The following is a 27,747-nucleotide window of genomic DNA, read 5'->3' as shown; positions in this document are numbered from 1 at the left end:
CCTTCAAATAAACATATCTCATTTTACCAGCAGTGGGAATAGTTAACTGATGCTTCTTTGCGGTTGGCTACCGAGAGTTGAATCAGTTGTTGTGCGCCGCGGAGGGCCATGATTTTTTCAACGGATGCCTTTAATGCGCCGCGAATTTTCCTGGCCTTTCGGACATAGGTTTTGTGAAGAGGAAATGTTCGCAGGCACTGTCATTAAAATCAGGTGGTTGTGCATGATAGTCAAGAGCAATCGTCGTCTTCAGCTGAAGGCATGCTCATCGAGCCACTGTCGAGGACTTTATTAAGGCCACTTTTAGCCGAACGAGAAGCATGTTCGCCCTTTCCTTTCATTACGCTCAGCATGTTTATCAAAGCACACGAAATGCAACGTTTCTTTAGTTCGTTTACTGCAATCTTAAGTCCTGCCCGCTATGCACTTGCACTTGCCTAATGTGACATTAGTTTCTTGCAGTAGCATTTGATTACAATGTAGTGTACCAAATTTTGAAATTGTGGAATTACCATCTGGAATAACAGAAAACAAATGTTTTTTTTTTTCGCGGACCAAAAGTGCTCACTGACAGCTTAACAACTTAATGCCAATTGACTTTTCTAGGAAAAACATGCCACCGCTTTGCTAGTGCCATTTCCGAAGATTCTCGAAGAACCGCACCAATTGTATCAGCATTGCCGTTAAAGCAAAAAAAAAAAGCAGAAACTTAGTGCCTTTGTTGTAATAGACCCAATACTCCCCGTCAACATTTAAGGGATGATTTGTTTTTAAGTGAATTTAAATTCAAAAACTACATTTCGGGAAGGTGACTTGAGTAATCTTTGATTATGTTTCGCAGTACGCTTTCGACAAGCTTTTCTGTATCTACCATAATGGCCGCTTCGAATGTTGCGTTTCTGTTTATTAAACTCAGAGTCTAGAATACGTATGGTTATGTACTTTGCTACCCAATATCATTTGTACCTTAAAAAAGTGAGAGCTTTTCATGAGTTTTTTTTTTGTAGTTCATATTAGTATTGTGTATAAAAAAGAACACTAGCCCCTAACATTTTCACTTCTTTCCATGTGTGATATGTAATGCTAGTTAAATTTCATGCAATCGGTGTTTAAGCTCGGGCTCTGTCATCGTCATAAAATCTGCATACAATCTAGCCAGACTTATACAGTGTGTTGAGCCTTATGCAGTTCAAATTATCGAGAGCACTTAGTACATATAGCCTTGTTATAAAGTGCAGCTTCCCATCCGCATTATTTAAATGAGCAAATTAGTATTCGCATAGGCTTCGCGATCATGTAGCTTTTTGCTTACGTTTTTCTTTACGTTGCAGACGAAGAGCCTGAAGAACCAAGGCTTACAGTGCTCACGAAACAGCATAAAAATGCTATTAGGTCGCTCAGAAAGGTAAGTGGAGATGTTTCGGGCTCCTTCAGCGCTAGTTTGCTCTGCGAAGCTACGTTATATTGTGGCGCGGCCAAACACAATAACTTCAGTTTTTTTTTTTTAACTTTGACGAGACCAATGGAAGCATGTGCTGACAGAATTTCGCAGATCAGGTAATATACGAACGCACGATTAGAGCACCTCAATGACTACAAAAAAATCTGGTGTAAGCACGTGTCCGCCACCGTTTTAGCAGAAATCAGGTTGTACGGCGATCTTTGTTCACTAACGCAGTCTCAATTTGCATTATATTATAAAGCAATCGGAAAATCGAAACAATTGCGCAACATATATTAGCTGAGCGTGCCGGGAAATTTTCAAGCAGAAAATAGGCAAATATTTGTTATGCAAGTGAATTGCGTGAATTCTGATACTGTTTACACTCTATCACGAGTAACATTTCCACTAGCAATAATAAATAGCCACACAAGACCACTCATTGCGGTCGACTGTTTTCAACACTATTTCCTGGTTGTTGAAGCTGAGCAGTTGTGGCCAGCGGTCCTGGTGTTGTAAAAGCCACTGTTTAATGTGCTGGTTGTTATATGTGCAGTGCAGAACAAGCGCCTTCACGGAAGTCAGCTGAATCTTGCATTCTTTAAGTCTACATTTGATTTGACGTCATTTTGCTGTATTGAAAGAAAAAACTAATTGGCATATTTTCATTTTGTGTTTGAAAATCTCTTTGAATCAGAACACAAGTACGGTAGTATAAAAAATAACCAATATTAATTTGCGCCTATTCATTTAGACGAATGCATAAATATCATTAAAACAATAACATTTCGGCGATTCCCAGTCTTAATGAAACTGGTTTAAACACTGATGCGGAAATTGTCTACGCAAATAATGGATACAGAATTGATCACACTATAGTAAAGGTACTGAACTTTGTTAATGCTTGGCATAAATAATAATAATAAAAAAATTCTTATTCGAGGCAACAAATATTAACTCACGTATTGTTCAGTATGGCGAAGTCGTTACACTCCGAATTAGTAGCTACTGTCGAGATGTGAATAATTACAGCCAATTCCTGAGTAATGAAATGTGAATTCTATTACGTATCCCTTCGATGTTTTTTTTTTTCAGATTAAATATTTTGTAGCGCGGAGGAAATTCAAGGAGGCCCTGAAGCCTTATGATGTGAAAGACGTCATCGAACAATACTCAGCCGGTCATGTAGATCTTCTTGGACGGACCAAGAATATCCAATTCAGGTAATTTGTGCGCTCTCACCGTTTTTCGTGTACAGCCTTTGTATGCTCATGAGCGAACACTAGCTGGTGATGCAAGTGACAGCTCGTGCTAAAAATCGCGTAGTGTCCTTGCGAAATTCTTCTAGCACTTGGCATACTTTGCTCTAGAGAATTATGTTTGTAGATTTCTGGCTGACACTCTCTTTCAGTATGAGCACTTTCACACGTGAAACAGGTGTGGAGCAGAGACAGAGAGATACAAATAAGGAAAAAATCTGAAGGTCAGCCGACATTGGAACACTCTGTTCGCTAACGTTCACCAAAGAAAAATGAAAACAAACAAACAAAAGAAAGGAAAAAGCGACAAAAAACAAAGCGAGAAAGAAAGAAAAAAAGGAAGAAAGAGAAAAAGAGAAAAAAGATATAAAGACAGACAGAGATACAGACAAACAGACTATCCACAAGGTGTGCAAAGGACAAAAAATAATTGGGGAGCAGCAGTAATACAGACCATCTCACAGACTAGCGCTACTCGTAAAGTTCTAAAATTCAGCTTGCCTTAGCGCACTTCGATTGCGACGACACTTTTAGATCGGAATCGCAGTACTGTCTGTTCAGACAGGATCTGTCTGCGAGGCGGGCCAACACGACCGCTAGCGGCAACTTCTGCCTGCTGTAAACAAGATAGCGGCAAGTGATATGAGGCGTTTTTTTTTTAAAGAAGAGTCAAATGCAGTAACCGAAACTACACCAAATTTCACGGGAACGTAAAGCACGCCTAAGTATCTTAAACATCTTGTACAGTTGTAATCAAAATTGAGCAAATACGCAATGTAAAATGAACTAAAAATTTCAGTCTATAATAAAACATAATCTAAATTCTTCAACTGTTTCAATCAAACGGCACCACACTCATTATTCAGCACTGCTCCGACAATAGGGACGTGAACTACCAACATGGTTTCCGCCAAAATGTTTCATTTGTGTCCTGGTCGCTTTGTTATCGTGTTTATGTTGCACAATTATAGTTTATAGGGCGAATTGGCACATACTGAAGGACATCATTTTCCATGACAAAAGTTGATTATAAAGAACAGGAGACTGAATTTCCTATTTTCTTTTCCCCAAGGGTAGCGCTTCAAGTACCATGCCCTCTGTTCGCTCCAAGACGTATTTTTAATAGGAGAAGTATAAAATGAGGATATTGGGCATCTATATATTCCCTAAACAAGAAGAAGTGGTGCGAAACGTCACGGCGCAAAACGAACTGAATCAGTTTTAAAGCCCTTCAATAGATGCCACGAACAATAACGCACAAGTGGGAGACCAAAATAATAGGCCTTTTCTCAGCAAAGACCACTCGGTCCTCAAGTTTAGTAATCGCCATTAAACACATGTGACAAGTACGACAGCGACGGAAGCACAAGGATGACGTCCATTTTGTCGCAAAGTATTGCTTTGCTGTGCATTGGAATTGTTTTACATTTATTTTACGGGCTGATTCATTCTCAAAAGAAATGGTGCCATCCATATGAGCCAAATATAAACTTTACTCCTCAATACTGACTATATATTGGGCTATGTATATTTTAGTCCACGTACAGATTTCGGATATTTAGGGGAGATCAAGATACTACCAAAAGGTTGTTTCAGCAGGCCTGACCATATGGTTAGCAACGAAAAGTGCGTTCTTTTTTCAGTTTTAGTGAAAGTGCACTTGGCTCTTTTTAGAAAAAAAAACGCCTAATATATTCCACCGTTTCTTCGCTGTTGCATTGGTTACAAGCACCGTTGTCATTCATGTTAGTTTTGTAGGACAGAATACTCGTAGAAAGAGGCTGTTCGACAAACTGAAAACAGAAGAATGCAAGTTCTTATAAAATACCCGGCTTGACCAAATTTACGCCGAGTGCGCAAAATACAGATTCAAATAAGCCTATCTAAAAACCGATTACTTGTGCGCCAACGTGGCAAGGAAAGGACATTCTAAAGCTGCCTTAGTATGGTTATTGAAATAAGGTCATTTATTGCTCGTTCAAAAACAGCCCTGTTTGTGAAATTGGCTCATGATGACGCTACTTATATAGGTAATTTCAGTTTTCATTGGTTCTCAGCACAGATATGTTGTAGAAGCCACTTGTGTTGCACGGTGAAATGCTCAATTTACGATGAAAATGGAAGGGAAAGGTGACGAAGGAGTGTTCGCCAAAATGGTTGCGTTGGCAAAGCATGCACCTGCTCAACTGCAAGGTTTACATAGGCGATAGGCAAGGGGAAGAATGGGGCGAGTTAGTAGATAGTTATCGTGGCTAAGAGCGTGAAAAACACAGACGAATACGAGAAATGAACATGGCACAGTGGTCCCTGGCGCTGCGCCTTCTTCGCCTACAGTCTTCGTCTGTGTTTTGAGCTGTTAGCCACATCGACATAAGCGATTGTGAATAATTTGCTCTCTTTGTTCTACCTAATAGACTGGACCAAATACTCGGAAAAGTTGGCTCCAAAGCAAAAGATGTATATGAATCAAAGATTAGCCTCGCATCGAGGATCGTCAAAGTGGAACGAGCAGTGAGTACTCTGTTCTTGCTTTTTTGCATCGGAACGAAAGTTGGTGTTATTGGCCCTAAACTTGTTGAATTCAAGCATTTTTTCTGAATAATTGGTTGTTGATCGAATCTTGTTGAATAAGTGTCTAATAAATGTTGATTAGTTATCGATTGATGATCGCTATGTCTTCACCAAATGTTGCGTCACACTAAGCACATCCTCGCAGTTTTCTAAAATTTATTCAGTAGTATTGGATTATGCACTCTTATTGACAAAGCTTGTGTTCGTGGATTGGCTGTCACTCGGCAGCGATAGTTATGTTAGCAGATGCTCGGCACATACGTTCAGCAGGTAGAGTTTTTGTGAACGATGAACGAACTAATGGCCAGTATAAGCATCTGCACTGTTAGGAATCAAAGGTAAATATTGTATTATTTCACTTTACTACTACACTTAATTCCAGCGTGAACGATGCTCTGCTGTCATATGGGCTTCATTGATTCGCGCTGTACCAGAATTAGCCCAGCCAGCAGAGAATTTTCAGTATAGGGGGTATCAGAGAGTAACATTCGAGTATTATAGACAACATAAATATATATTATCCTTAAATAGCACGGAAAAGCAACAATAAACATTGTTTATTTTATATTTCGCGCTAAAAAGTCACAATTGAACCCAGGATTCGGAGTTGCAAAGATTGAGTTCTGGTATTGAAGATTATTGGAGCTCACAATGTTGTCATTGCTTGCTGGGTAAAATTCCGGGTAAACTGAAGAGGACATGATCGATATTTATCATTATTAGAAACTTTAGGGGTGCTATCACCCCGTGTAAAGTCGTTCGAGCCTCGTGGCGCACATGTGCCATGCGTATGGGCCAAATTTGGGTTTAACAGCTGTCTAGCAGAAGCTGGCGCTGTGTTCGTACGGGTTATGATTAGCGATACCCTGGGGAGAGGCTATGCCGGTGAATGGAAAATAGGAGCGAGCCTTTGTGCTGTTTTGCACGTGGGTGCATGGACGCCGTCTTAGGAAGGGCCGTGGGCAGCGGCCCCGCAAGTCGTCTCCCGCGGGCCCCTTGTGGTGAGCCGACCATCGGTTGCGCTGCATTCGCGGTATCTTATGTCATGTGTTTGCGGATAGTATTTGGTAATATTCGATAACGTGTAACTAGAGACGTAATTGATTTGGTTGGCGATATTATCGTTGTACAAGAAAATGAATATTTGTATACGTGCTTGTACGTGCTTGGTTTACTCGACCGCGTCGGCTGTGTCCGTGTTTTTCGAAAGTTTGGTTTACCTTCGAGGCTTCAGAAAGCTTCATATTGTGACGTGACACTTACTCGCAGAAACCACTGGCAGCGTACAAGCGTTACGCTGATGAGTCATTCAATGCTCTATTTATGTGTTCGCCGAATCGCGCATATGGATTCTGCTACAAACAACATCCCGTAAGATGACGCTGGTCCCTGAACAACTCGGAAGTTACATGGTGCCTTACACGTTCACCCAAACGACTGAAAGGCTAATGCCACTTGCTATCTTTTGTGGCCCGGGCCGTTGTCTCGTGTCTCATGCCGAGTGCTTTCATTTCATGTCGTTGCTTCGCGTCGCGCTAACACAATCATGCATAGCATTTCCATGCATGCACGAGGCCAGGAAAGTGAACTGAAGATGAGTAGGACGGGCAGGAGGAGGGAAGCGTGTAAAGCATATACTGATGGACATTATGGTGTACAAATGAGTTGCAAAAGAAAGTAAGCGTGAGCATCAGTGATGTGAGGGCGATAAAGATATTTTGTGAAAGAACGAGCATGGCTCAGTTTTGCATTGTCTTGTATAGCAAGAAGGTGGGAAAGGGAGTCGAGACGAAGAAGAATCGATCTCATTGTGCAAGGGTTAGTCGACGCGTAGGCTGGGATTGATACAGCGGTTTGTGTTCATCACTACAGGTGGAGGACATTGAGTCCAAGCTGGACCAGCTGATGGAGATGTACATGGAGGACCGGGCGCGGCTATTCGCCGCGCCGGCCGTGCCTCCGCCCGGGCTCAGCATGCGTCACCAGCCGCCGCCACCACCGCCGCCGTCAGCGGCGCCGTCCATAGCGCCTTCGCCGCCACCTCCACCCCAGCCACCTCCTCAGCCGCAGCAACAGCCGGTGAGCGTGGCAGTTCCGCCGAGAACTACCCTGCTGGACAAGCAGTGCAGCGAGCCCAACACGCCGGTCACCAAGACCTTCGAGCGGCCCACTGTCATGCAGCGCGGGAACTCGGACCTAGGCACTCGACTGAGGCGTCGCAACCAGCAGAGACTCCCGGCCGCCGAGGCAACCATGGAGGACCGGGGTGGACCGACGGCGGCGGCCTCTTCGTCGATGGCCAGCACATCGGAAAGCGCGGCGGCCAGCGACGACGAGCCGAGCGGAGCCGAGGAGGAAGACGTGAGCGTGGTCACCGTGTCTGTCACGGAGACGGCGGCGCTCCTCAGGCCCACTCTGCACAATTTCACTTCCGCCTGATTTCCAGGCCGGGACGTCGCGAGGCGAGGCCTCCGCACGAGCGCGTCGTCGACGGTACGTCCAAGCTGCAGCACTCCGCCGGCGACCGGAGGCCGTCACTCGCGCCGCCCGGCAACACAGACGGTGACACGGCACCACAGACTGATCATCAAGACGATGCTGCCTTTGTGCGCATCCTAGCGCACGTTGTTGATGCCTGTTTCACGACGCGATTTTACGGGAGGCCCGTGACAAAACGCGATGTTTCGCACGAGCACGTTCGCATTCGTTCGACCGGCGCTAAAACACTATTCTGACCAAGCCCAGGCGGTGGGCCTTTTGCACGGGCGGCCTCGTCTACCTACTCACAAAACAGTTTCATTTACTAAACTACGAGCACTATTTTCACCTACTGAGAGCGACAAAAGTTCGCGGTATATAGTATAGAATAACTCCTTTTCACGATAATGCAGTCACTGTAATTGTCAGGTCTAAAAATTCAAGGTCACCCCGCGTGCGACTGATTTGTCATGAGTAAAAATTGGTACAAATTGGTAACCTGCATATAGGTGTGTGCGGATATTCGGAAATTCTGAATACTGAATCGAGTAGCACTTTACTTGATTTGGTGCAGCCATCAAATATTGCATGGACGATATACTGAATATTCGTCAAAAAATTCTCGAATAGTCAACCCCGAACAACAGGTACGTAGAGTAACAAAATTTTGTCACCTTGAAAAGCCAATTTGCTTTTTTAATTGCTAGATTATCATAGTGCATGCAGCTTATGGTTTTGCGATATTACGGATACTATTTCGATCCCCTTATGAAGACGTTTCTTCTGTAAACCACACTTTTACTGCGATTTTAGTAAGCTGTGACTGCATCGCATTAACCAGACCATGTCTTCATTTTGTAATGACTGAAAGTGGGGACTTCGACTGATGTCTGCTTCAAAAGTAAAAACAGGTGCAAATTTTATGTTTGCAAAAAGAGTGCTTGCAGATAGAGCTTTTAACATTGACGTTTAGAGGCTGACAGTTACAAAGCCTGCGCTGTGATGCCATGTCTACCTGTTTTATTTCACGTTTCGCTGTATACTGGTGTTCGGATCAAAATAGCTCACCGTTTATGTATAAACTTTTAATAACAGCAGGTGACCAAATATCAATTCGATTTTCTGCCATTTATAGTTTGTTTTTAGGACGTAAATCCCGAATATGATATCTGTGGTAATAATTTTCTGCAGTTACAAAATAATGTCCTGGCTGTGGCCAATAGTTTATCTGAGCATACGTAGCTATTGCTACTGTGATATTTCGATTCAGTTACAAGTATCATTATTGTTGTTTGGTAAATGTCTGTGGACATTTGCTTCTCAATAAGAGGTTTCGAGGAGAAGAGCTCTTTTGAGTTGCCTTACTATAACAGAAGTCTTCGAAATGTAGCCGAATAATATTTGTATTCAATGCGGTGTCATTGATATCGATTTGTGTTCGATTCAGGTACCGAATTCAGTAATCGCACACCCTCCAATATTCGGTATAGTCAGCCGCAGTGCGTGCTGAAAGGCCTTTACGCCGATGGTAGTGCTTTGCATTCTGTATCAGTGTTGAGTTCAACGCTCGTGCAGATGGAACGGGCCAGTTTGTTGTTAAAGGAGTGGTCAGTGGTGAACCGTAAGCCCGCGTGAGAACAAAGAAGCAACGCTCATCGTAGCTGCCACCATTACGGTGCACTACGCGAAACACTGCACAGCCAAACATTCCGATAACCTGAGTGGTTTGTGATGACGGTGCTTGTCAGCGATAAAAAGTGATGCACAGATTTTTCAGTATCGCAAAGTGTATGCGTGCTTTGGCTTACCTAACTGTTTCTAAGGGCGTTGTTTTCACTTGGTCTTTGTGTCAAAAAACCTCTTCATTGATTATTAAGAAAAAAATAGGATTTGTACAAAAGTGAAAATTGCTCGGGTAATATATGTTTTGCTTGCAATATATGCTCAACCGTTGTCTCATAAAAGGTACATGGACAACCGCGTGGGCGTGGCGTCGATGCGCCGCTGATTTTGCCGGTTTGATTATTTGTTTACGCACGGAACTTAATTATCGACAAGGTCTGCGTTTCATCCGGTCCGTTGTACCACTATGCCTCAGCTATTTCTGGTGCGGTTTCAGTGAACATCAACCTCCAAGATTACGCAATATTATTGGAAATCTTTGCCTCAGAATCAATGGTATTGTCATCTACCACACGGAAAAGTCATCGCTCATTTTCCTGTATTTTTTTTCAGGACTGATTTTTTCCGGTACTTAATGTTACTCCACTTCACTGCACTTTAAATCGGCCTTTTGCAGTTTTTCATGATACTGATGATCATTTTCTCAACCTGTTTTGTTGCACGTCTCGTTTATGAACGTATTGAGCAGGCGCCTTCATCGCAGCATTAGGTAGCTCCAGGACGGTTCAATGAATGGGATGATTGATGCAGCAGCAACCCTTGTTACCGCTTCGGCACTTAGGAAAGACTACAGTAGTCGTAGGCTTTTCAACTCGCTTGATAACTTGAAGGCATGAAGACATTTGTAAGAACGAAGATCGACCATCAGAAACATGCTTACTTTTTTTTAAAAAAAGCACCGCTGCTTTGCATGTGATGTGGTGGCAGGTTGCGTCTTCCAGTTCACAGGATACTATGCCGAATGCTCTTGAGCGCATGGACTTAGGTAGTCACCTGCACGTACGTCTTTGGACTTAAGCGTTTCTTTCTTTATAAAAGACGTCTGGTTTCAGCAGAGTTGTATTTTGATTAGTTGCACATATAAAGCGAAAAAAAAAACGGACGTCGTCTCAAGTGCACCGTCTTGTTTGACCCACTGGAATTGCCATAACGCATTGACAATTTCATTCCGGATATAAGGCTGTTCGTCGAAAGCGTGCTGACTCTTTTTTTTTTCGCTTCTGTGTATTCGAATCCTGAGTAGCGATTTTCGCTTGCTCTAGACAATCTTAAAATTCATTGCCCTTGAAAACGAAACTGATGTATAATGTTGCGAGCTCTACCATTAGCCACGATTGTAATTTGATGCCTTTATTGTCACCGACTTAAGCAACAAAGGAATTGAGATGTAAATATGTTTTAGCTTTTAATATTTTAGTTGTTATTACAAATTACTAAAAAATAACTTTCGTGCATTTCATAAATGGTAGCAGAAGTCCTCTGCAATAATTTATGGAAAAAAAGAGAGCATAAAAATCGTAAAGAATTATTTTTTCTGTCAAAAATTGATATCGTCACCACAGATGTGGCGTGCCTAGAAAGGACTGCTTGCATGTTATTATTATACTCTATGTTTTTGAACCATTGTACGCAGTCGTTATGAGGCAACACACTCATAAAGTCACAAAAACTGCTTCACTGTTGGACAATGCAGTGCTTTGGTGCGTTTGCAAGTATTTCTGATGTAAATGTCAAAAAAGAAAACAGCCTCGATGCACCTTAGGTTCCGCTTGAGCACGCTTGACCACGCTTGAGCACGCTTGAGCACGCTTGAGCACGCTTGAGCACATCTGAGCACTCTTTGGCTCAAGCACTCTTTGGCACCGAAAACAATATTTGAGCCGTGTAACCATGAGCAAGAGGAGAGCAACAAAACTGTTTGTCTTGATGAAACTGATTCGGTAGCATCCGAATAAACTTGCTTTCATGGAATCCGTAGTCGATGGGGTAAATCTTACGTATTAGTACGTTTATCTTAATCAAAACATTGTTTAGAAGAACTGGAGGCATGTAAGGCGTAATTTAATGTGTCTTGTTAGATCAGCATTTATGTTTCGCGTGCAATCCCGGCAGTTTCAAATAATTATTGCTTTATTCACATTTTAGTTTTTACAGTGTTCTTAAATTTAAAAGCTTCATGGCAAGTTATGCACGTGTGCAACACTATTCTCGGTATTTCTGTAGCAGAACATATTTTTTTTTTGAAACACGACACATCCAGATATATTCAAAGCATACCTGATCAAACTGGAAAACGAGGACAAAAAGCTGCGAATTAAAGTTTTCATAAAATGACCATCTTGATGCCTCACCGTCAGTCTACAATGGATTAGCAGAGTATGAGCGCGCCATCAAAGCTTTCTTTCAATTGGCTAGATACGCATCGTAGCTCTGCAGAACCTACAAGTTGTGTCTTGCTAGAAACACCTGAAATTGCTAATTTCGCAATAACGTTTTATGCGTAAAGTTGTGCCTAGAATACCAACACTGCTCGCAGCAGCAAATCCGAAATCTTATGAAAATTGCTGTAGGCCATCTCCAGGATTACTCGTCTATTTGTTTACTGATAGCGCATTCATTTGATCGAAGATGACATGCCTTCTTGCAGTCTTGTAACTCATGCCTGACAGAGTATCAGGACTCTTAAATGGAGTTACATAAACAACTTGATGCGATGTGTATGATGCACCAGATAAAATAGCCTATGGAAAGCTTGTTCTGTCGTTCACACGAGACCTTCTGAACGGTGTCCCTATGTTTGGCAGAAATTATAGTTTAATGCCTTTTCCTTTTAGCTGGAATTTTACGGAGGATCGGTATTACGAATACAAAGCTAGAAAAAAAAACTCGTGGTGTTTAATGAAGGCGTTGTATTTGCTACAAGCCAATCAGAAGCAGACAATAACCAGTCACTTCAAGGTGTATAAACATTAGTTGGAAACAACAATGTCGGTGACAGGAAATTTGATCATTTGATCCACATCTGTTGTTCTCACTTTATTTTTAAGTTATCGTCTTGGAGATACGTATACTCACGTCGTCGTGTCGCTGACATTATACGCTCGTAAAATTTACACATACCCTGTGAGAGTTTCATATATGTAAGCAGTGTGCGGTCGTAAACACTACCCCGTTTTGGCGCCTGCTGACGTCGCGTACATGGTACCTGAAAAAAAACCCGTTCTGCAACACGGTGTGCAGCGCATGAGGTGAAGCCGAGGCTGCTCGCTTTCGCTCTGCTACGTGGAACTTCCATCAAAAAGCCGAGGCTGCACTTTTTTGCTCTGCTGCACGGAACTTTCGTCAAGCTTCGCGTTTGTCTCTATGAAGCCGTCATCGGTTCCTCCCCTTCGTGTTTCAATAATCTCTGGCTAACCGCCCAGTCCTTGCTCCTTCCTCCTCCCTTCTTCTGTAAACGCTATCTTTTGTCTTTTCTCTCCTTATCTCTTTTCTATCATCGTTTATTTCCCGTACCCCTTTCTCCAGCCTAGAGTGGCCGGTTGGTCTAAAAACTGGCTAACCTTCCTGTTTTTCCGCCTGTTTGTTTTCTTCTTCCTTCCTCCTCCAACCGCTCACTGCAAAGCACGGACACTCGACACTGTAATCACTTTCCGGGAACATCATGTTCGCAGAGGAAAACGACAGAAAAATGCAGTGACCAGCTAAAGAACTTAATCACATACCAGACGACGGTTAGAAGACGTTACGCATTGTGGCTCGGTAAATAATATTTTCACAGTATTTCCTTCGCGAATATTTGCGAAAATGCGCCAATAAATAAGTAAAAAAAGAATTCATGAAAAGTAAATCAAACACTTTTATGTAACAATCGTACCGTTCATAATCAGTATTTCTTGTGGCTATGTTATCCAATCTAGTTGAGGCCTAACAACAGCCTGGAGGCAACCAGATCAAACCTCCGAAATGTTCCTGTTTGTTTTTACGCACCTTGGCTGACTCAGTGCAAGCGTCGCCAGTTTTTCCGCAGCGGGTGCAAGTAAGGAGCTCTCAAAAAGAGGCAGTAAGCATGCCATGTGTAACGGCGTAGAACGCTCTCACATGAGCCGGAGCTCGACAAAACCTCAGTCGTAACATAATGTAGTGCTTCTTCGCATCGTAGCAACTAAGTTACCACAGCGGTTACTTACTGGCGATGGCGTAGCAAATGCTAGTTTTGGTGGATATAGAAGAGAATTTCAAACTGAACGGTAAAGCTTGCTAGCAGTTGCTCAAAACACAAATGCAGCAAATTCGGTCGATTCACAATTTTTCAAAAATTTTTTGCATGCTTTTTTAAAGAGCATTACATATGACCTGGCCTCTCCAGCATTTGTACTGACGCGTTTGACGTGCCCGAATTTCGTGCTCACGAGTTATCGACAAAACCGGCTATTCGCGAAAGCGGCACTTTGCTGGACTATTGCGCGCGTGTGCTGCCGAATGTGCTGTGTTTATCTTTCTTCCCTCTCTGCTCCTTATCTTTCATCTCCCCATCCCCCTCCCATGCGCAGGGTAGCAAACCGGCTGCCTATAGGCTGGTTAACCTCCCTGTCGTTCTTTTCTTCCTATTTTGCTTCCTTCCTTGCCGGACTATGCGCAGGAAGTTATCGACGACACGCACATCAAGTTCGCGGCTGTTTTCAATGCATTTCCTTTGACGAGTGGAATATCCTGTTTCTTCTGTGGACCGGCAACGCTTCGCAGCAGCCTCTTAGGCTCCACGTCTCCGAGCATATATCTTCTAGGCAGCACGTGGTTGTTCTTTGTAAGAGGCCTTTTGCGGGGTTCAGGTTTACCCTTGGTGAAGCAAAGGCGCATCGCACGCTCCCGACATGCCAGCCGCCTGTATAGAGTGGTGTAGGCGTGCAGAAACGGTCGTGCGCAGTGTCATGAGACAGGTGGGCGGAGCTAGGCGAAGGTATCGCGCGGTGCGCAGTCAAGCCTGGTTGCCATAGCGATGCTGCGTGACGCTATAGCTGTATGAGGTTTTCGATCGAAGAGCACGATTTTACGGATAGCTTATACAGCTTCGCTGTTAAAACACTCGCGTAATCAGATTTAGGTGCACACTACTAATGCTTCAAGTGGTCCAAGTTGTTTCGTATTCAATATTACCACGTGATTTATGATGGTATTGTGGTTTTAGTGAGCGAAACAGCCGAATTTATTGAAGTGAAAACTAGCTTGTTTTCTCACAATGCATGCAGGGCTCCTAAAGGCCCAGATGTGGAAAGGAAGAAATGTAGAAAGAATGAAATGAGAAGTAAACGGCTGCCGCTAAGCTTTCCTGGCACTGTTAATCAGGTTTCTTCGATGTTCCTTAATTTCAAGCAGCGTGATTCCTTTGTCGAGTGTTGGTTGATCGGTACCGGTCAAGTATCCTGCTATCTGGTGACGTCTTCGCACGTGCTTTTTTATTTACAACTTTGCAATTTCCCCATTTTGTTTGCATGGCTCATGTAGGTTAATGATACACTATGCTTTATCGACAAGCCCAAATTGCACAGTACCAGCGGTACACCACACCGCCATGTCAAGTTTAGCTGCCCGGGCACGATAGCATATTGCTTACTCGGGGCACAATATCAATATGCTACACACGGTGTGTCACACTTGTCTGTTTAATTGACGCTTAGGGTTCATCTTTATATGCTTTGTATATCTTCCGAACTCGGTATGCATACCACTTAGATTGATCGTATATTTTCCCCACTAAAAAGCAAAAAAAGAGCGGAGGTACAATTTTCTTTTCAAAAATCAACTGCATGGACTCTCACAGGTAACGATAGTGTTGAAAAAAAAAAAACAGGAAGATTATTTCGATCTCTCTACTTGTCACTTTCAGCGCATTGTTTGAGCCCTTGATGCTTGAAAATCAATTATTGTTTAAATATACATTCACCTGACTTGCCGACTAAAACTGGAGTGACAGTCTATAGAACTTATAACATAGATGAAAGTAACGATTCGCTAAGAGTAGGCGCAGTGTCAGTGCACAGTCCAAGGGTAGTGAAGAAACATACGCTCAGATGAAGCAAATCGAGCAAAACTACGCATTTACTGCTGCTGCTGTAATACGCAACCATTCGGCGGGTCTCTTGAATGTGTATATGGATAACTCATTAACAGCCGTGAGCATGAAACGTGCATGAGAGCATACACAGGCACAAAAACTGTTGACTCCTAAACTCCTGATTTGGAAGAGGTCTTCGTTACTGAAGGAAATCACTTCATTCCGTGATGCGTTAATTACCAGCGGGGGCTGAATTTTGCTTCTGATGAAAACAAAGGAAGAATCGTGAATATGACCGTAGTACTCTCGTAGTGCATGTTTTTACTCGGTACATACCTGCGCTACTTTTGAAGGCTACAAAGAAAGCACGTGTGTTGATGTTTCCTTCAGACAGACCTTTAAAGCACAAGGAAAAAATATCGATACTTTATGGTTGTTTCGTAACTCTTTTAGGGAGCCTGGTATGGGAGCTTCTACATTTCCACGAGCTTACTTCCGAGGGACCAGTCAATTTGCGTCGCGGGTCTTGTAGTGGAATAGCCACAGCTGCATTTTTATAACAGCCGGTAGCCTAGATATCGTCCTCTTCACTGGCCTCAAGCGCGCATAACAATTGGTGCGCTCCAGGCACAACTTTAAATTGAGGACTTCAAACCGATTTGGTCAGTTTTCGATGAAGTTCTTGGTATGAGCCAGCCCGATTATGCAAATTACGAGACGTTTTTGGTAATGGCTTCGTGAACGACTGCACTAGGAATTCACGGCACTTTTAAAAGACGGATGTAGTATTGTGAACAATGATTTCGTTTTTGGTTTGATTCGAGCAGTGTAATATATGAATAATTTGCCTTTAGTTTCATTGGTGTGGATACCTTAGCCAGTTGCACACGTGAAAAGCTGATGACATCGTGATGACGACTTCATAAAATAATTTGAGAAAAATATCAGTTTTTTATGGGTCACGGAATAATTTTCCTCACAGCACAAGCAATAAAAACAAGCAGCAATAACAAACTCGCTTGAGAAAAAAAGAGATGTCACTTTGGAAAAGATTTCTTCGTGCATATACATGTGTGTGCTGGTGATACTATTTTCATCAACAAATAAGCTCTTGATGCATGCTAACTGTTTCTCGCGAATGTCTTAACGAATTAGTGCTGACAAATATTCGCTAAAGAAATATCCCAGTTGATGTCGCATTGGGTAGCACATTTCGGTAATGTGCCACGTCTATTGTGGGCTGATGACTCCGAATAGCTGCCTGCGTTTTCACACCGAATATTTAGTATTGGATCCCGTGTAGTGAATGACGGCTGCGAAAAAAAATGGTTGTAAAATTTTTTGCTCCGGTGCCATGGTAATGACACTGAGACATCGTATCCTTATATCTCTTGTTGAAAGTTTCTACGGCTACAGTTTCCAGTTCAGTTAATAAACAGGACCTTTACTGTTCCTTTTTCAACTTCAATGTCCCATACTTAGAGCAATACTTCCGATTCTTCGCAGGCAAACATAATACATTTGTTCAATATGCATGGTTTAAAGCAATTTTTAAATAACATGACGATCCACTTATTCCGACAAGAGTTACTAAACAAGCAGCCTTTTAATTAAAAAGTCTGCGTTTTCAAAGGACACGGCTTTCCCAATTTCACACATATTGATTGTGACCGCGCAACAGTTTTAGCATTACCGTGCGTCTTTCTTAGAGTAATTAACAAATCGATTCCCGATGAATGCGTAGAGACACAGCCACTGTTTTATATTGCACTTAGATCGCCAATTTTTTATATTCTACATGCACGAATAAATATAAAAGTGAATGTGCAGAAATTTTACTTTACGTTCCATCCTAGAAACTCCTTTGGCCCGCAGAGCAAAAAAAGATCAACTCCAAACGTCACATATTGCGAGAAATTTGGAAAGAGCTAGTTTGTTACTTTATTATTATTTCGAAGTTATTGTCACTTTGATCATTTCTTTAGAAATAATTCTTTCATAGAATAAAACTAATTTTGCATTGCTTAATGACAAAAAGTTATAAACAAAAATTTTTATAAAAAAGCAAAATGTGACAAACTAGTGTGCAGGCGCTTTTGGTGATACTAGAAAAAAATGTTTCGGCCTCACAATGAAACTCTAAGCAGCCACATGATAAAATTTATTCAGAAATTCAATTCAGATGATTAGAGTAAACATGCGACTTGTTATAATCATCGTTGAACGCAGGCGTTCGCTTAATAGCGCCACACAACTATGATGTATACTTGGGATGCGCACCTTAATTAGCACAGTTTTTGTACATAGAAGTTGCAGTCGCTGATGACAAGAGAAACTTTATTAACCCTACTGACGTTCACTTGCTGGCGGTAAGGAGATTAAGCAGCCCTTTGTTGACGCACACATTTGGACATATAATACAGTTGTTGCGTAATTGAGTCTTTCCTTCTTTTATAGGTTCTTTCTAATTAGTAAGGTGAAAAATTATGCAGCATCTAGTAGTAATCCTGACTTCCGATTAGCTCGTTGTCTCAGCAGCAATGAAGAGTTCCCGCAAGTAGTAAAAGCGGGTTACACAAGTTCTGCCAAATTGTCTTATGCTGTCGCCGGGATGGAATATTTTACTTCACCTGACATTGAACAACAAAAGTATGAATTATTTGCTACTATAAAAGCAGACTTTTACATAGTTAACATATAATTGTGCATATCACTCTTTGACAATGCTGCCAAAGGTGCCTGGCATGCGCGTATGATGAACTGCCTTTTTTAATATCTTGCCTCAATAAATTGCTTTGCACTCTTGTTTGTATAAAATTTGATATAAGCGCATCGACGGGGAACGTTATCTGAAAATATGCATTATCAGAATTGGGATCCATTTTATTTCCAACACACTCGTTGGGGGCCCAAAAACGTCATGGTGCAAGTGGTCACACCAACAGCAGTAACCATTTATGAGGCTCTACCTTCGAAATATTTTTACCTAAAATATGCAAAACAACATTTAAATGGCTTAGGAAAAAGTTCGGCATTATTTTGAAGAAACTCGGAGAGTATCTTTGGAGAGAACGGAGGTACGTAATTTACCACTGTATATACATTTGAGCATACGAAGATATATATACGTGCACTGCGGTGGTATCAATTTTTAAATTTGATCTGGCCTTTCATTTACATAATAATTGATGCCGTTTACTTTTACAAACGTTTCAAGCATTCAGTGCATAGTGTAGCTTAGTTTTTGCTGAACAGCTAGCTCGTGTACAATTATGCATGGCACCCGTGAAATTAACCTGCGACGCATATGCATCAGCCTAAGCCAGCTCATGGCAGCAGTAATGAACTAAACCCAGTGTGGATAGCGATTGACGCCACTTTTGCAAATGTAGTCTGTGTTAAAATGAAAATAAAAAATACTCTATAATTATTCACTGTGTTGGCGTGATAGCCTTCAAGTTTGGGCCAGTATTACCAATTACCAGCCACAATCATGCCCGGGAATGGTTTGTTCAAGTTTAAACAATACTAAGTGCAGCAAAAATATCTCTGTTTTGCAAGTGAGCCACTAGGCTCTCCTTAGTAAATGGGTTAAATGTTGTCGCATTGTTTTCAATGTGCTCATTCAGGCCACGTCAGCAGACAGTGAGCAGTAATCATGGCACACGCTAAATTGATAACAGTTGTCTTCAATATCTCGTTAAATGCTACCAACTGTAAGAGCTGCGCCCATTTGGATGTTCTTTTTAATTTCAGTGTTTGAAATGAGAAAAATAACACCTTGGTACCACTCTCGCACGAACGGTAAAAGAAAATATACAAGTACTACATGCCTTTACTGAACGATGACACAAAACATATGTACTTTAGAGCGAGGGTATGTACAAAATATAAGCCTCCTCGATTAGCACAAACGGGACCAGTAATGCAAATGCCACTATACTGGAATGTACCATAAGTCACGACTACAATACAACAGTTTATATTTCGAGCGCAAAAACAATTTATTTGCCTTGCGTGAAAACGTGCTGTAATATGCTGGCTTTTCTTTATTTGATGTGGTGTAGAAGAACCCTATCAAAACGTAATCATAAACTGCGGTTACGACGGCAGAATTCTTTATACCATGGGTGCTTTTTTTGCAACTTGTTCTTGTTTTATCAGAAATGTTGTTTTTTAAACTTCAAGTGGCAACGACCCTATTTGCGTGTTGTATGTAAAAAAAAATGTAGACTCTTTTTTTTGTAGCCAAGCGACTTTTACTTTTTCTTTCATCCCTAATTACAGCTTAACTTCCAACCACTATTTTTTAATTGTTTGTACATTTGTAATTTTCATAATACACCATATTCAGTGGATTTATAACAAGTGCTGAATTTCTCAACAAAACAGCATACTCAGAAGCCGGATATTAAAAAACTCCAGTGACCGTTAATTCGTTTGGCATAGTCAAATTCTGAGTGGTTTGCAATCAGGTCATTGTTGGTAGCAATGACGTGAAAGATTTCAAACATGGCTGACTGTCGCATGGCATACAGTCCTTGGTTGTTAGATAACCAGCACTGCATCGATATTGATTGTTACTTTTTCCCGCTAGTGAAATGCGCACTTCCGAAATATAGTGTAAAATAGACAAGCACATGGACGCACGAAGGTTATGTCGGTCAATGTGAACGCTACTCTTCTATTATTTTGCTGTACATTTAGGCGTCTTCATGGGAAGCTTGTGTACAGATAGGCAGTCCAGATGCCATTCTAATGTACAATTGTTCCATCCATTATAGCCATCACAGCTGTGAAAGACGTTGTTCATAAAAACGAGCACATTTCGCTTCGAGCTGCAACCAGCGTAGCATCAGTGGTATACCTCAGAGTTCCACACAGGTCCTAGTCATGATGAGAATTGAGAAACGCCTTGTCGATCTGCACTTGTATCAATCGAGGCGCTAGAGTGAAGATGCATTAGTGCTGCGTTGCTAGAAATGAAGGGTAATGTTCTGACAATACCAAAAAAGAGGTAGTGTTTGGGTGGTCTTTTTCTTGTGGAGGGAATGATAAGACAGTGCACATATATCCCGGTTCAGATAAATATGAGAATGATGCTTTGCAGGTGATAAACGAGAGGGAAACTAGCCTACCATATCTCATCCTAGGCTGCACTAATAGCGTCTTTTATTTTCTGTTACTCTTTCGCAGCTGCCGAAAAGTTATTTTTTTCATAAAAATCAGAATACTTATTTACGCTTTACTCTGCATGGAAGACATGCAGCTAATTTATTCAGTTGCGTGGAGCGAATTGCCGCCGGGAAAACGCTTGTAGTTCCTAATTGATGGATGAGCTCACATATTTCATAAATAAAAAAATATGTCGATGGCAAGCTACTATAGAGCGCTGTCGCCCTCTTTCCTTTTTTTCTTTCTATTCATGGACACTGGCGATCTCCGTACGATGGCGAACAAGAAACAATATCTCACAATATTGAAGATTTCACCAGCAGGAAGAAGATCTAGGGCAGACAGCGGGAATAAAATACCAAAATGCTGCTTAAGATAAAGTAGCCTATCTAATGAAGCTGAATGTTAACACACCATCGTCTTCATGCTAAGATCGAAGAATATGAAGAACCACTTCCTTTCGCAGCTAAGGCGCTACAGGCGGCCTTGTTCCGTGCGTCGTAGTCAAACTCGTGTGAAGTGCAAATAGATGCAACGACCTCTAAATGCCGTCGACGGGATGGCGGTGTTATGAAACAAACCACGCCTCACGACTATATTTCCCCAGTAAATGTGAAGTTGTCACTGTTAACTGTCATAATCAGCGCGAGTGTTGTGTGCTATCACTTTTCCACTGTACTCGATGCTGATATTTGTGCTACCGTTGTGAGTGGTCCTTAACAGAGATCGACTCACCTGAAGGGGGTAGCGCACATTTCTGTTAGGGTTGTTTGTGGTGCTCGGTGTAACTGACACCAATGAGCAGAGGGCAGGATTGCTGCCATGGATATTCAATGCTGGGTCCAGCATATACAACTCCTATAACTAAGAGCTTTCACACGTAGTACTTATGTCGAATAGCAGCCGTCCAACAATATGCTATTATCACTCATCTGCTTTCACCGTGTTATCCGCATTTCCGCAGGTTACATTCATATCAACACAAATCGTTTTATGCAAGCACAGCTTTTTGTTTCTCCCTACTTCGTTAAATGTGAGGGCGCGTAAATTATGGCTCTATGGTGTTGAAGTGCTTCATCAACTTGACACCGCGATATTGTTCACGTTACAGGGATCTCGCTTCCCCATGACTCAGAAGATGTGAAGGCCCACCCTATTGTCATATTTCAGTCTGATATATCCGCAAGCAATCCCCCTCTTCTTCCACGTTCTTGTCGTCCCCTTATGTTTGAGATTGTTTAAGTGTTGCAAAACAATGCGATGACTGTAAGCTAGCTGCTACTACTGTGAAATAATCTACTAATAATAGTGTATTTAGTAATATAGAATTTAACTAAGGCAGTTCATTGATATTCTTCAGTGCTTCTCTGGTGGTATTGGGAGTTAGAAAGAGCCCGTAATTTTGCATGTGCCTATAAGTTCTTGGATCGGTTCATGATAAGTGCTTCTATATGTGACGTATTTGTTTTGCTTCTCCACTACCTATTGAATGTTTTATTGCTGTATTACCAGCCAAAGACATAAAACTTGACATAAGTTTCCCTGTGGTTGTAAAAGCCAGCGGCACTCCCATAAACTAGGGTGTATATAGCAAGGACCATACATTGAACAAAAGCACGGAAATAGTGAGAGATAGTATATTAGTTTCGTCGTTACTAGTATGATGCATGTATTGTGAGCCAATAGCTTGATGATCTTGACAATACCGTTGTGCTCTCGTAACATGTTCAAGGCTCCCAACCGAGAGTCATCCAATGCTCGTGCTTCGTGCATTTTACGAAGAACCTGCATGTGATAATGAAAGCATGGCAAATTCCTACAGAACTTAGGAGAATAATATCTGTCTAATCACAGGCTGTGCAAGTAGGATTCTAAGAGCAGAAAAAAAGATAATTTTGAAAGCTTTTGTGTAGTCTGAAAAATAGTTCGCCTTTTGCAAAACCACTTTGTCAAAAGCGTCTGTAAATTGAGCAATATATTTTATTGCTTTTTATTTCAGCCATTTCAGACTACATGAATATATATGGTCATTACCGTTTCTATTGAGAAAACTAGAATATGAATACACTCAACTGATTTATTCTTGAAAGACTATAGCGGTTGTTGCAGAATACACATCGGTAGTGGTTTTGAGTAAAAAAAAAACATGATTAAAGTAAGTAATTTAAATTGCCCGAACTTCGCAGCACAATAATTCATCCGAAAATGATTCTGTGTAATAATTAGACAAGACAGTGAATGAACAATGGTATCAAAGGAGCCACGGGAATGACTACAGTACTGAAAAATTCGCACGCATAAGGTTTGTATTGCAGCTAACATTCCGAGAAGCGTACTTGTCTTTTTCAACGCTGCCAATGACTGCAGTCTCGAAGAGCACAAGTCCGCTTTTCGAAATGTCGGTTGCAGCACTAACTTGCTGCTTACAGGAATTCCGTCGCAAACTTCCATCTTTCCCTCACTACTGCCATTTTTGTTCATTGCAGAGAAATTATTTTAATGTGCGACCTGAGGGTGTCGTATGTGTTTCCAAAATTAAAAAAAAAACTGTGTCCTTGTTTTACTGGTCTCACGAATTTCAGCCATAATCATTGAAAAATTCAGAGGCCACACATCCTAAAGCTACAACTGTCAGATGCTTATTTTACTTTTAAGATTGAAGCCACTGCTCGATCCCGACTCACGGGTGAGCATTAGGCGCCTTCGCGTCTAGATAATCGTACCACATTGACATTCAGACACCCCGTGGCGAGTTACAGATAATGAAGTTACGACTGTATCTTATAGTAGTGCGAAGTATGTCATTAGGCTGTTTCCTGTTGCTATTATGTGTTATATTTACACAAAGTCACCAGCGTACAAACATCAAAACCATTGTCGGCTTGATATTTTCATTTATTTACTCTCGAATTATGCTCCGCAGGATCTTAACTTCAGGCACTCGTAAAGAAGCCTTCATAAAAAATTAGTTCGTATGTCTCATGTTATTGTTTTGTCTAACTTCTACACAGTGTCAGTTTCAGTGTCATAACTTTTCGTAAGGCAGTCAAAAGTAAGTAATTTTAAGAAAGTCAAACTTGTTTCGGGCAACAGAGAGTGTGCATGTTGTGTGCAAATCAACTTTGATTTTATTGTGAGAGATATATGCTCATAATAATTGACCATTTTTTATTCGTGAACCAGTTGTAATACAGACGGGCACAAAGAAGGAAACTTCTTAAAAATAGGTAAGGTTTCTTTAAAGCGGTAGCTTACACACAAAGCCACGTTGTTCTCACTGCGGAATTTAAAAGCTACAACTTTTTAAATGTGTGGACAGGTTCTGAAATAAGTCTTCTTTCTTCTGTATGTCTGTTGTACTTGAAATTTATTTGTCAATAACATGGAGATATTTAGCACATGGTGATCTTACTGCACTGCTGCGTTTGTTTTGTGTGTTATAATAATTATGAAATATAATCAGCTCATCACAATGAAAAAAGTATTTCCTATTTCATAGATACGATATTATCTTGCTCTGTTTTCACGATTTCTAGGGAACTAATGTACGTTCAATAAACACATTCTCTCTCCCTGAATTGAGCTTCAAATGCTTTCCCTTTGAACTTGTGCGTTGTTTTGAAGTTTGCAAGTGCGACGAACTGCAGGCAGCCTAAACTTAAGTTTCTGAATAACCCGCTATGCGTGAGCAACGAAATGCAGCAAACCGTGTTCTTGTGAATTCTCTAAAAGCTGATTATTTTCCCCGGGAGATCTTGTCTCGATAACCTGGAACACTTGTTCGAACGCGTGTACCGTCCTCTTCTTTTGTTTTGAACTTGACAAACCATGAACCATATGTGTGCCCCGTCTTTACGTGGTTCCAAAAGCTGTGTGTTGAACGGTGCGCTTGTACGATACATACTGCGATACACGTGTTTCTGAAGCTGACTCGAAGTGTTGGCGCTGTTCGGGTCTGGAGACAACTTTGCCTCGTTACTGTATAATAACTGTTTACAAGTTCATTAATCTAATTACAGCTCCAGATTGTATAATACCTTGTACACGCCTGTCGGCCTACTGAGTGTGGAGGTTGCTGTGTGCCTGTTTTTATGATGCAAGTGCAGCTTCCAAATAATGTGTGCGAATGTGAGCATCTGCTGAGATTTTGTAAAATACAACATTTCATTCCCTTCACAGTGCCTGTCTTTTTTAGTACTGGCGCGCACTTTGAGCGCTTACACACATGTCTCTTGAATGCATGGCGTCACTCTCACAATGTCACATGTGATTACGACGTATAACGTTATTCTAAAAAGATTTCATAGTGTTTTAATAAGCGAGCAGTTACCTTGACACTTTGTTTGAACAGTGAAATAATCATCGTTAAAATCAAGACAAAATGGTACTCACGAGAAAGAAAATACCAACTGCACTTGTTTTAGTGCGAGTGCATGACCTAATTCTTGCACTTTTTCCTCTTAAATATATGTTACTTGTAAGTAGTTGCTTCCTGAAAATTCTTCAAATATATAATTAAAATTGTGCTGACACGTAATGACCAACAATTTGTAGGCAGTCATCAATCTTGGTAGGCCTTTATTTCATGGTATGAACTTCCTTTTGGCTCATCAGTATTCACTATTTATGCGATGACTAGTGTTGCGAGATACAGCAGAAGAATTTACATCACAGGTCTGCCTGTTTTCCAGAATGATTTTCTGCATCGCTCACTGCGTCGTCCTCATTTTAAGTTGAACATTCTTTGTTATGTTGCATGTTTCTGCTCCGTAGGCAAGCAATGCATGGAAAGATGAAGGTGGTCATTGAGGGTACTTGGCTGGATGTAAAAAAAAAAGAGAACGAGTGAGGAGGGTAAACAATTCTGGGTGCACAGATGAGGTTAAGAAGTTTGTCTCAAACGCAGGGCATGAGCATGTTTCAGCAGCTTCATACTTTTTTGGAGGTAAGACAGCCACCCGTGGCTGGCCAAGCGTCATCAGTCAACGTGGTGCCTCATCATAGCCCCTCGTCAGCAAATTGATGTTGGGCAGTGGAACTACACGGGCTTCCGTCGCAAGCGAGGTAAACTGCAGCTGTCGAACAACAGAATCTGGATAGTAAGCCGGACATAATAGCCCAAAAGAAGGCTAGTGGTTCATCAAAATTACCCGGATTTGTGGCATTTGCAGCGCCAGGGATTGATCCAAGGGGCGCATTGCACGTCTTTACAGCCGTGCTAGTGCACGATGACATCACGGCAATTGAGCATGCCGTAGATAGCAGTATGGAAGACTACGTTTTGCTAAAGATTTTACCTAAACGAAAAGTTGAGAAGAGTATCTTGTTACTTAATGTGTATAGTTCCCCAAAAGAAAAAGGATTGAACTTGCCACACTTCCTGCTTCAAACTGAACGGATAGCAGCTAGCCCTCAGCTTAAGGGGCTGAAGATCTCAATGCGCCTCAACCGGAGTGCGGTTATATCCGAGCCAGTCCATGGAGCGAATGGCTTTGGCAAGTTGCCCGGGATCTGCGATGGATGCTCTTATACAGTCTGCAAGATCATACGATGATATTCAACAGCATCAGCATAGATACCTCTCCGGACTTTACAAGTTCTTGATTGATATGTTGGTTTAACGTCTCAAAACCACCATATGATTATGAGAGACGCCGCAGTAGAGTACTCTAGAAATTTCGACCATCTGGGTTTCTTTAACGTGCACCCAAACCTGAGCACACGGGTCTACAGCATTTTCTCCTCCGCCCAAAATGCAGCTGCCGCAGCTGGGATTCGACCCCGTAACCTGCGGGTCAGCAGCCGCGTACCTTAGCCACTAGAACCTTACGTTTCTTATAGGTATCAGTGACGCGAAGTGAATCAGCATGGAACATGCACTAGAAAGTGATCACTATATTCTTTCCACGACGTTTAGTGCTGCGAAGCATGAAAACAAAATAAAGGGTCATAGAATAACCAATTGAGGCAGATTTAGGAGAAGCAGGGCAGACACCATGAAGGGGGAATCGGAGGACCTGGACGCTTGCGTCGAGGGCCTCAAGGAGAATGCAAAAAGTATGTGGTAGAGCTTATGGAACTAACAGTAGTGAATCTTGGCTTTCTGTTTTTGTGCCAATGAAACAATAAAGTTTTTAAAGAAACAATGTAAAAAGACAACGCCTATTTGGGAAAGAAAAGAGCCGCAGCACTCAAAGATACAGTAAAAACGACCAAAAACCCAACAAAGCAACACAGGCTGCATGCAACGAAATGCTGCTGCTGCAGCGGCTCTTTTGACCCCTGATTGCCACTATTCGTAAAAATTTTTTTTAGGAAGCAAGAGAATGACCATGGTATCACTGGCATTTAGTTTCTCCTAAATCTATGGCCTTCTGGAAACGAAATGGTGTGGTATAGGAAAACTTTGTTCCTAATTTTATTCCGAACGGCGCTCGTTTATTACGTCATGCAGAGTGCCCTTTCATCAATGATAGGCTTGCCGATTTTGTACGCCCTCCTAATGCGGGTAATTTGAGTTTTCATTTTCCAAAAAGAGTCTACAATGCCACCATTTCCCCGCGTTTACGAGTGCACAACGTCCAAGTCTAGTGCACCCAACAAGACAAGGAGGACAAAAAGACGGAGACAAGATCAGCGCATATTTCCGTCTACTTGTAATCAAATATTTCTTCTGCGCAGTACACCCATGTTAATAATTCCTAACTTGTCCAGTCCTTAACTTTGATGAGACACCATTTATTATCGCCTCTACGTATCTAAGTGTGACACACCCTCAGTGTTCTAATTCTTTCTTTCCTTCATTCTTTCTTGCTGGCTTCTTTTTCTCCCACCTTTCTTCCTTTCTTTCTTTAGTTTATTTTTTTATTTTTCTAATTTTTTTCTTTTGTCATCATTTTTTTTCTTGGCTTCTTCCTTTGTTTCCTTTTTTAATTCTTATTCTCTGTCTTTCTTTCCTTCTTTATTTCAGTATCGCTTTTATGTAGTTCCATATATATTCAATATATATATTGCTGACCCCAAAGTATAACTTCTAAATCGGTGTACTTTTTGTTAGTGTTGATGCTTCTTATTGCTTTTTTTACCAC

General features: G+C 41.6%; 1 protein-coding gene across 1 annotated transcript in view; it reads left to right on the top strand.

Annotated features, from left to right (window-relative positions):
• KCNQ (KCNQ potassium channel) overlaps nucleotides 1-24,835 on the top strand; it is a 320,065-nt gene extending 295,230 nt beyond the window's left edge. Inside the window, exons 10-13 of the mRNA XM_075896102.1 lie at nucleotides 1,332-1,405; nucleotides 2,537-2,664; nucleotides 5,115-5,211; nucleotides 7,144-24,835. Coding sequence (XP_075752217.1) covers nucleotides 1,332-1,405; nucleotides 2,537-2,664; nucleotides 5,115-5,211; nucleotides 7,144-7,710 — 866 coding nt within the window. The 3' untranslated portion in view covers nucleotides 7,711-24,835. The remainder of the gene's footprint in view (nucleotides 1-1,331; nucleotides 1,406-2,536; nucleotides 2,665-5,114; nucleotides 5,212-7,143) is intronic.
• The last annotated feature ends 2,912 nt before the right edge of the window (nucleotides 24,836-27,747 follow it).

This window comes from Rhipicephalus microplus, chromosome 5 (genome assembly GCF_043290135.1).
Source record: "Rhipicephalus microplus isolate Deutch F79 chromosome 5, USDA_Rmic, whole genome shotgun sequence".
Lineage (NCBI taxonomy): Eukaryota > Metazoa > Arthropoda > Arachnida > Ixodida > Ixodidae > Rhipicephalus > Rhipicephalus microplus.
The sequence above is the reverse complement of the archived record's forward strand: the minus strand, read 5'-3'. Positions and strand labels throughout refer to the sequence as shown.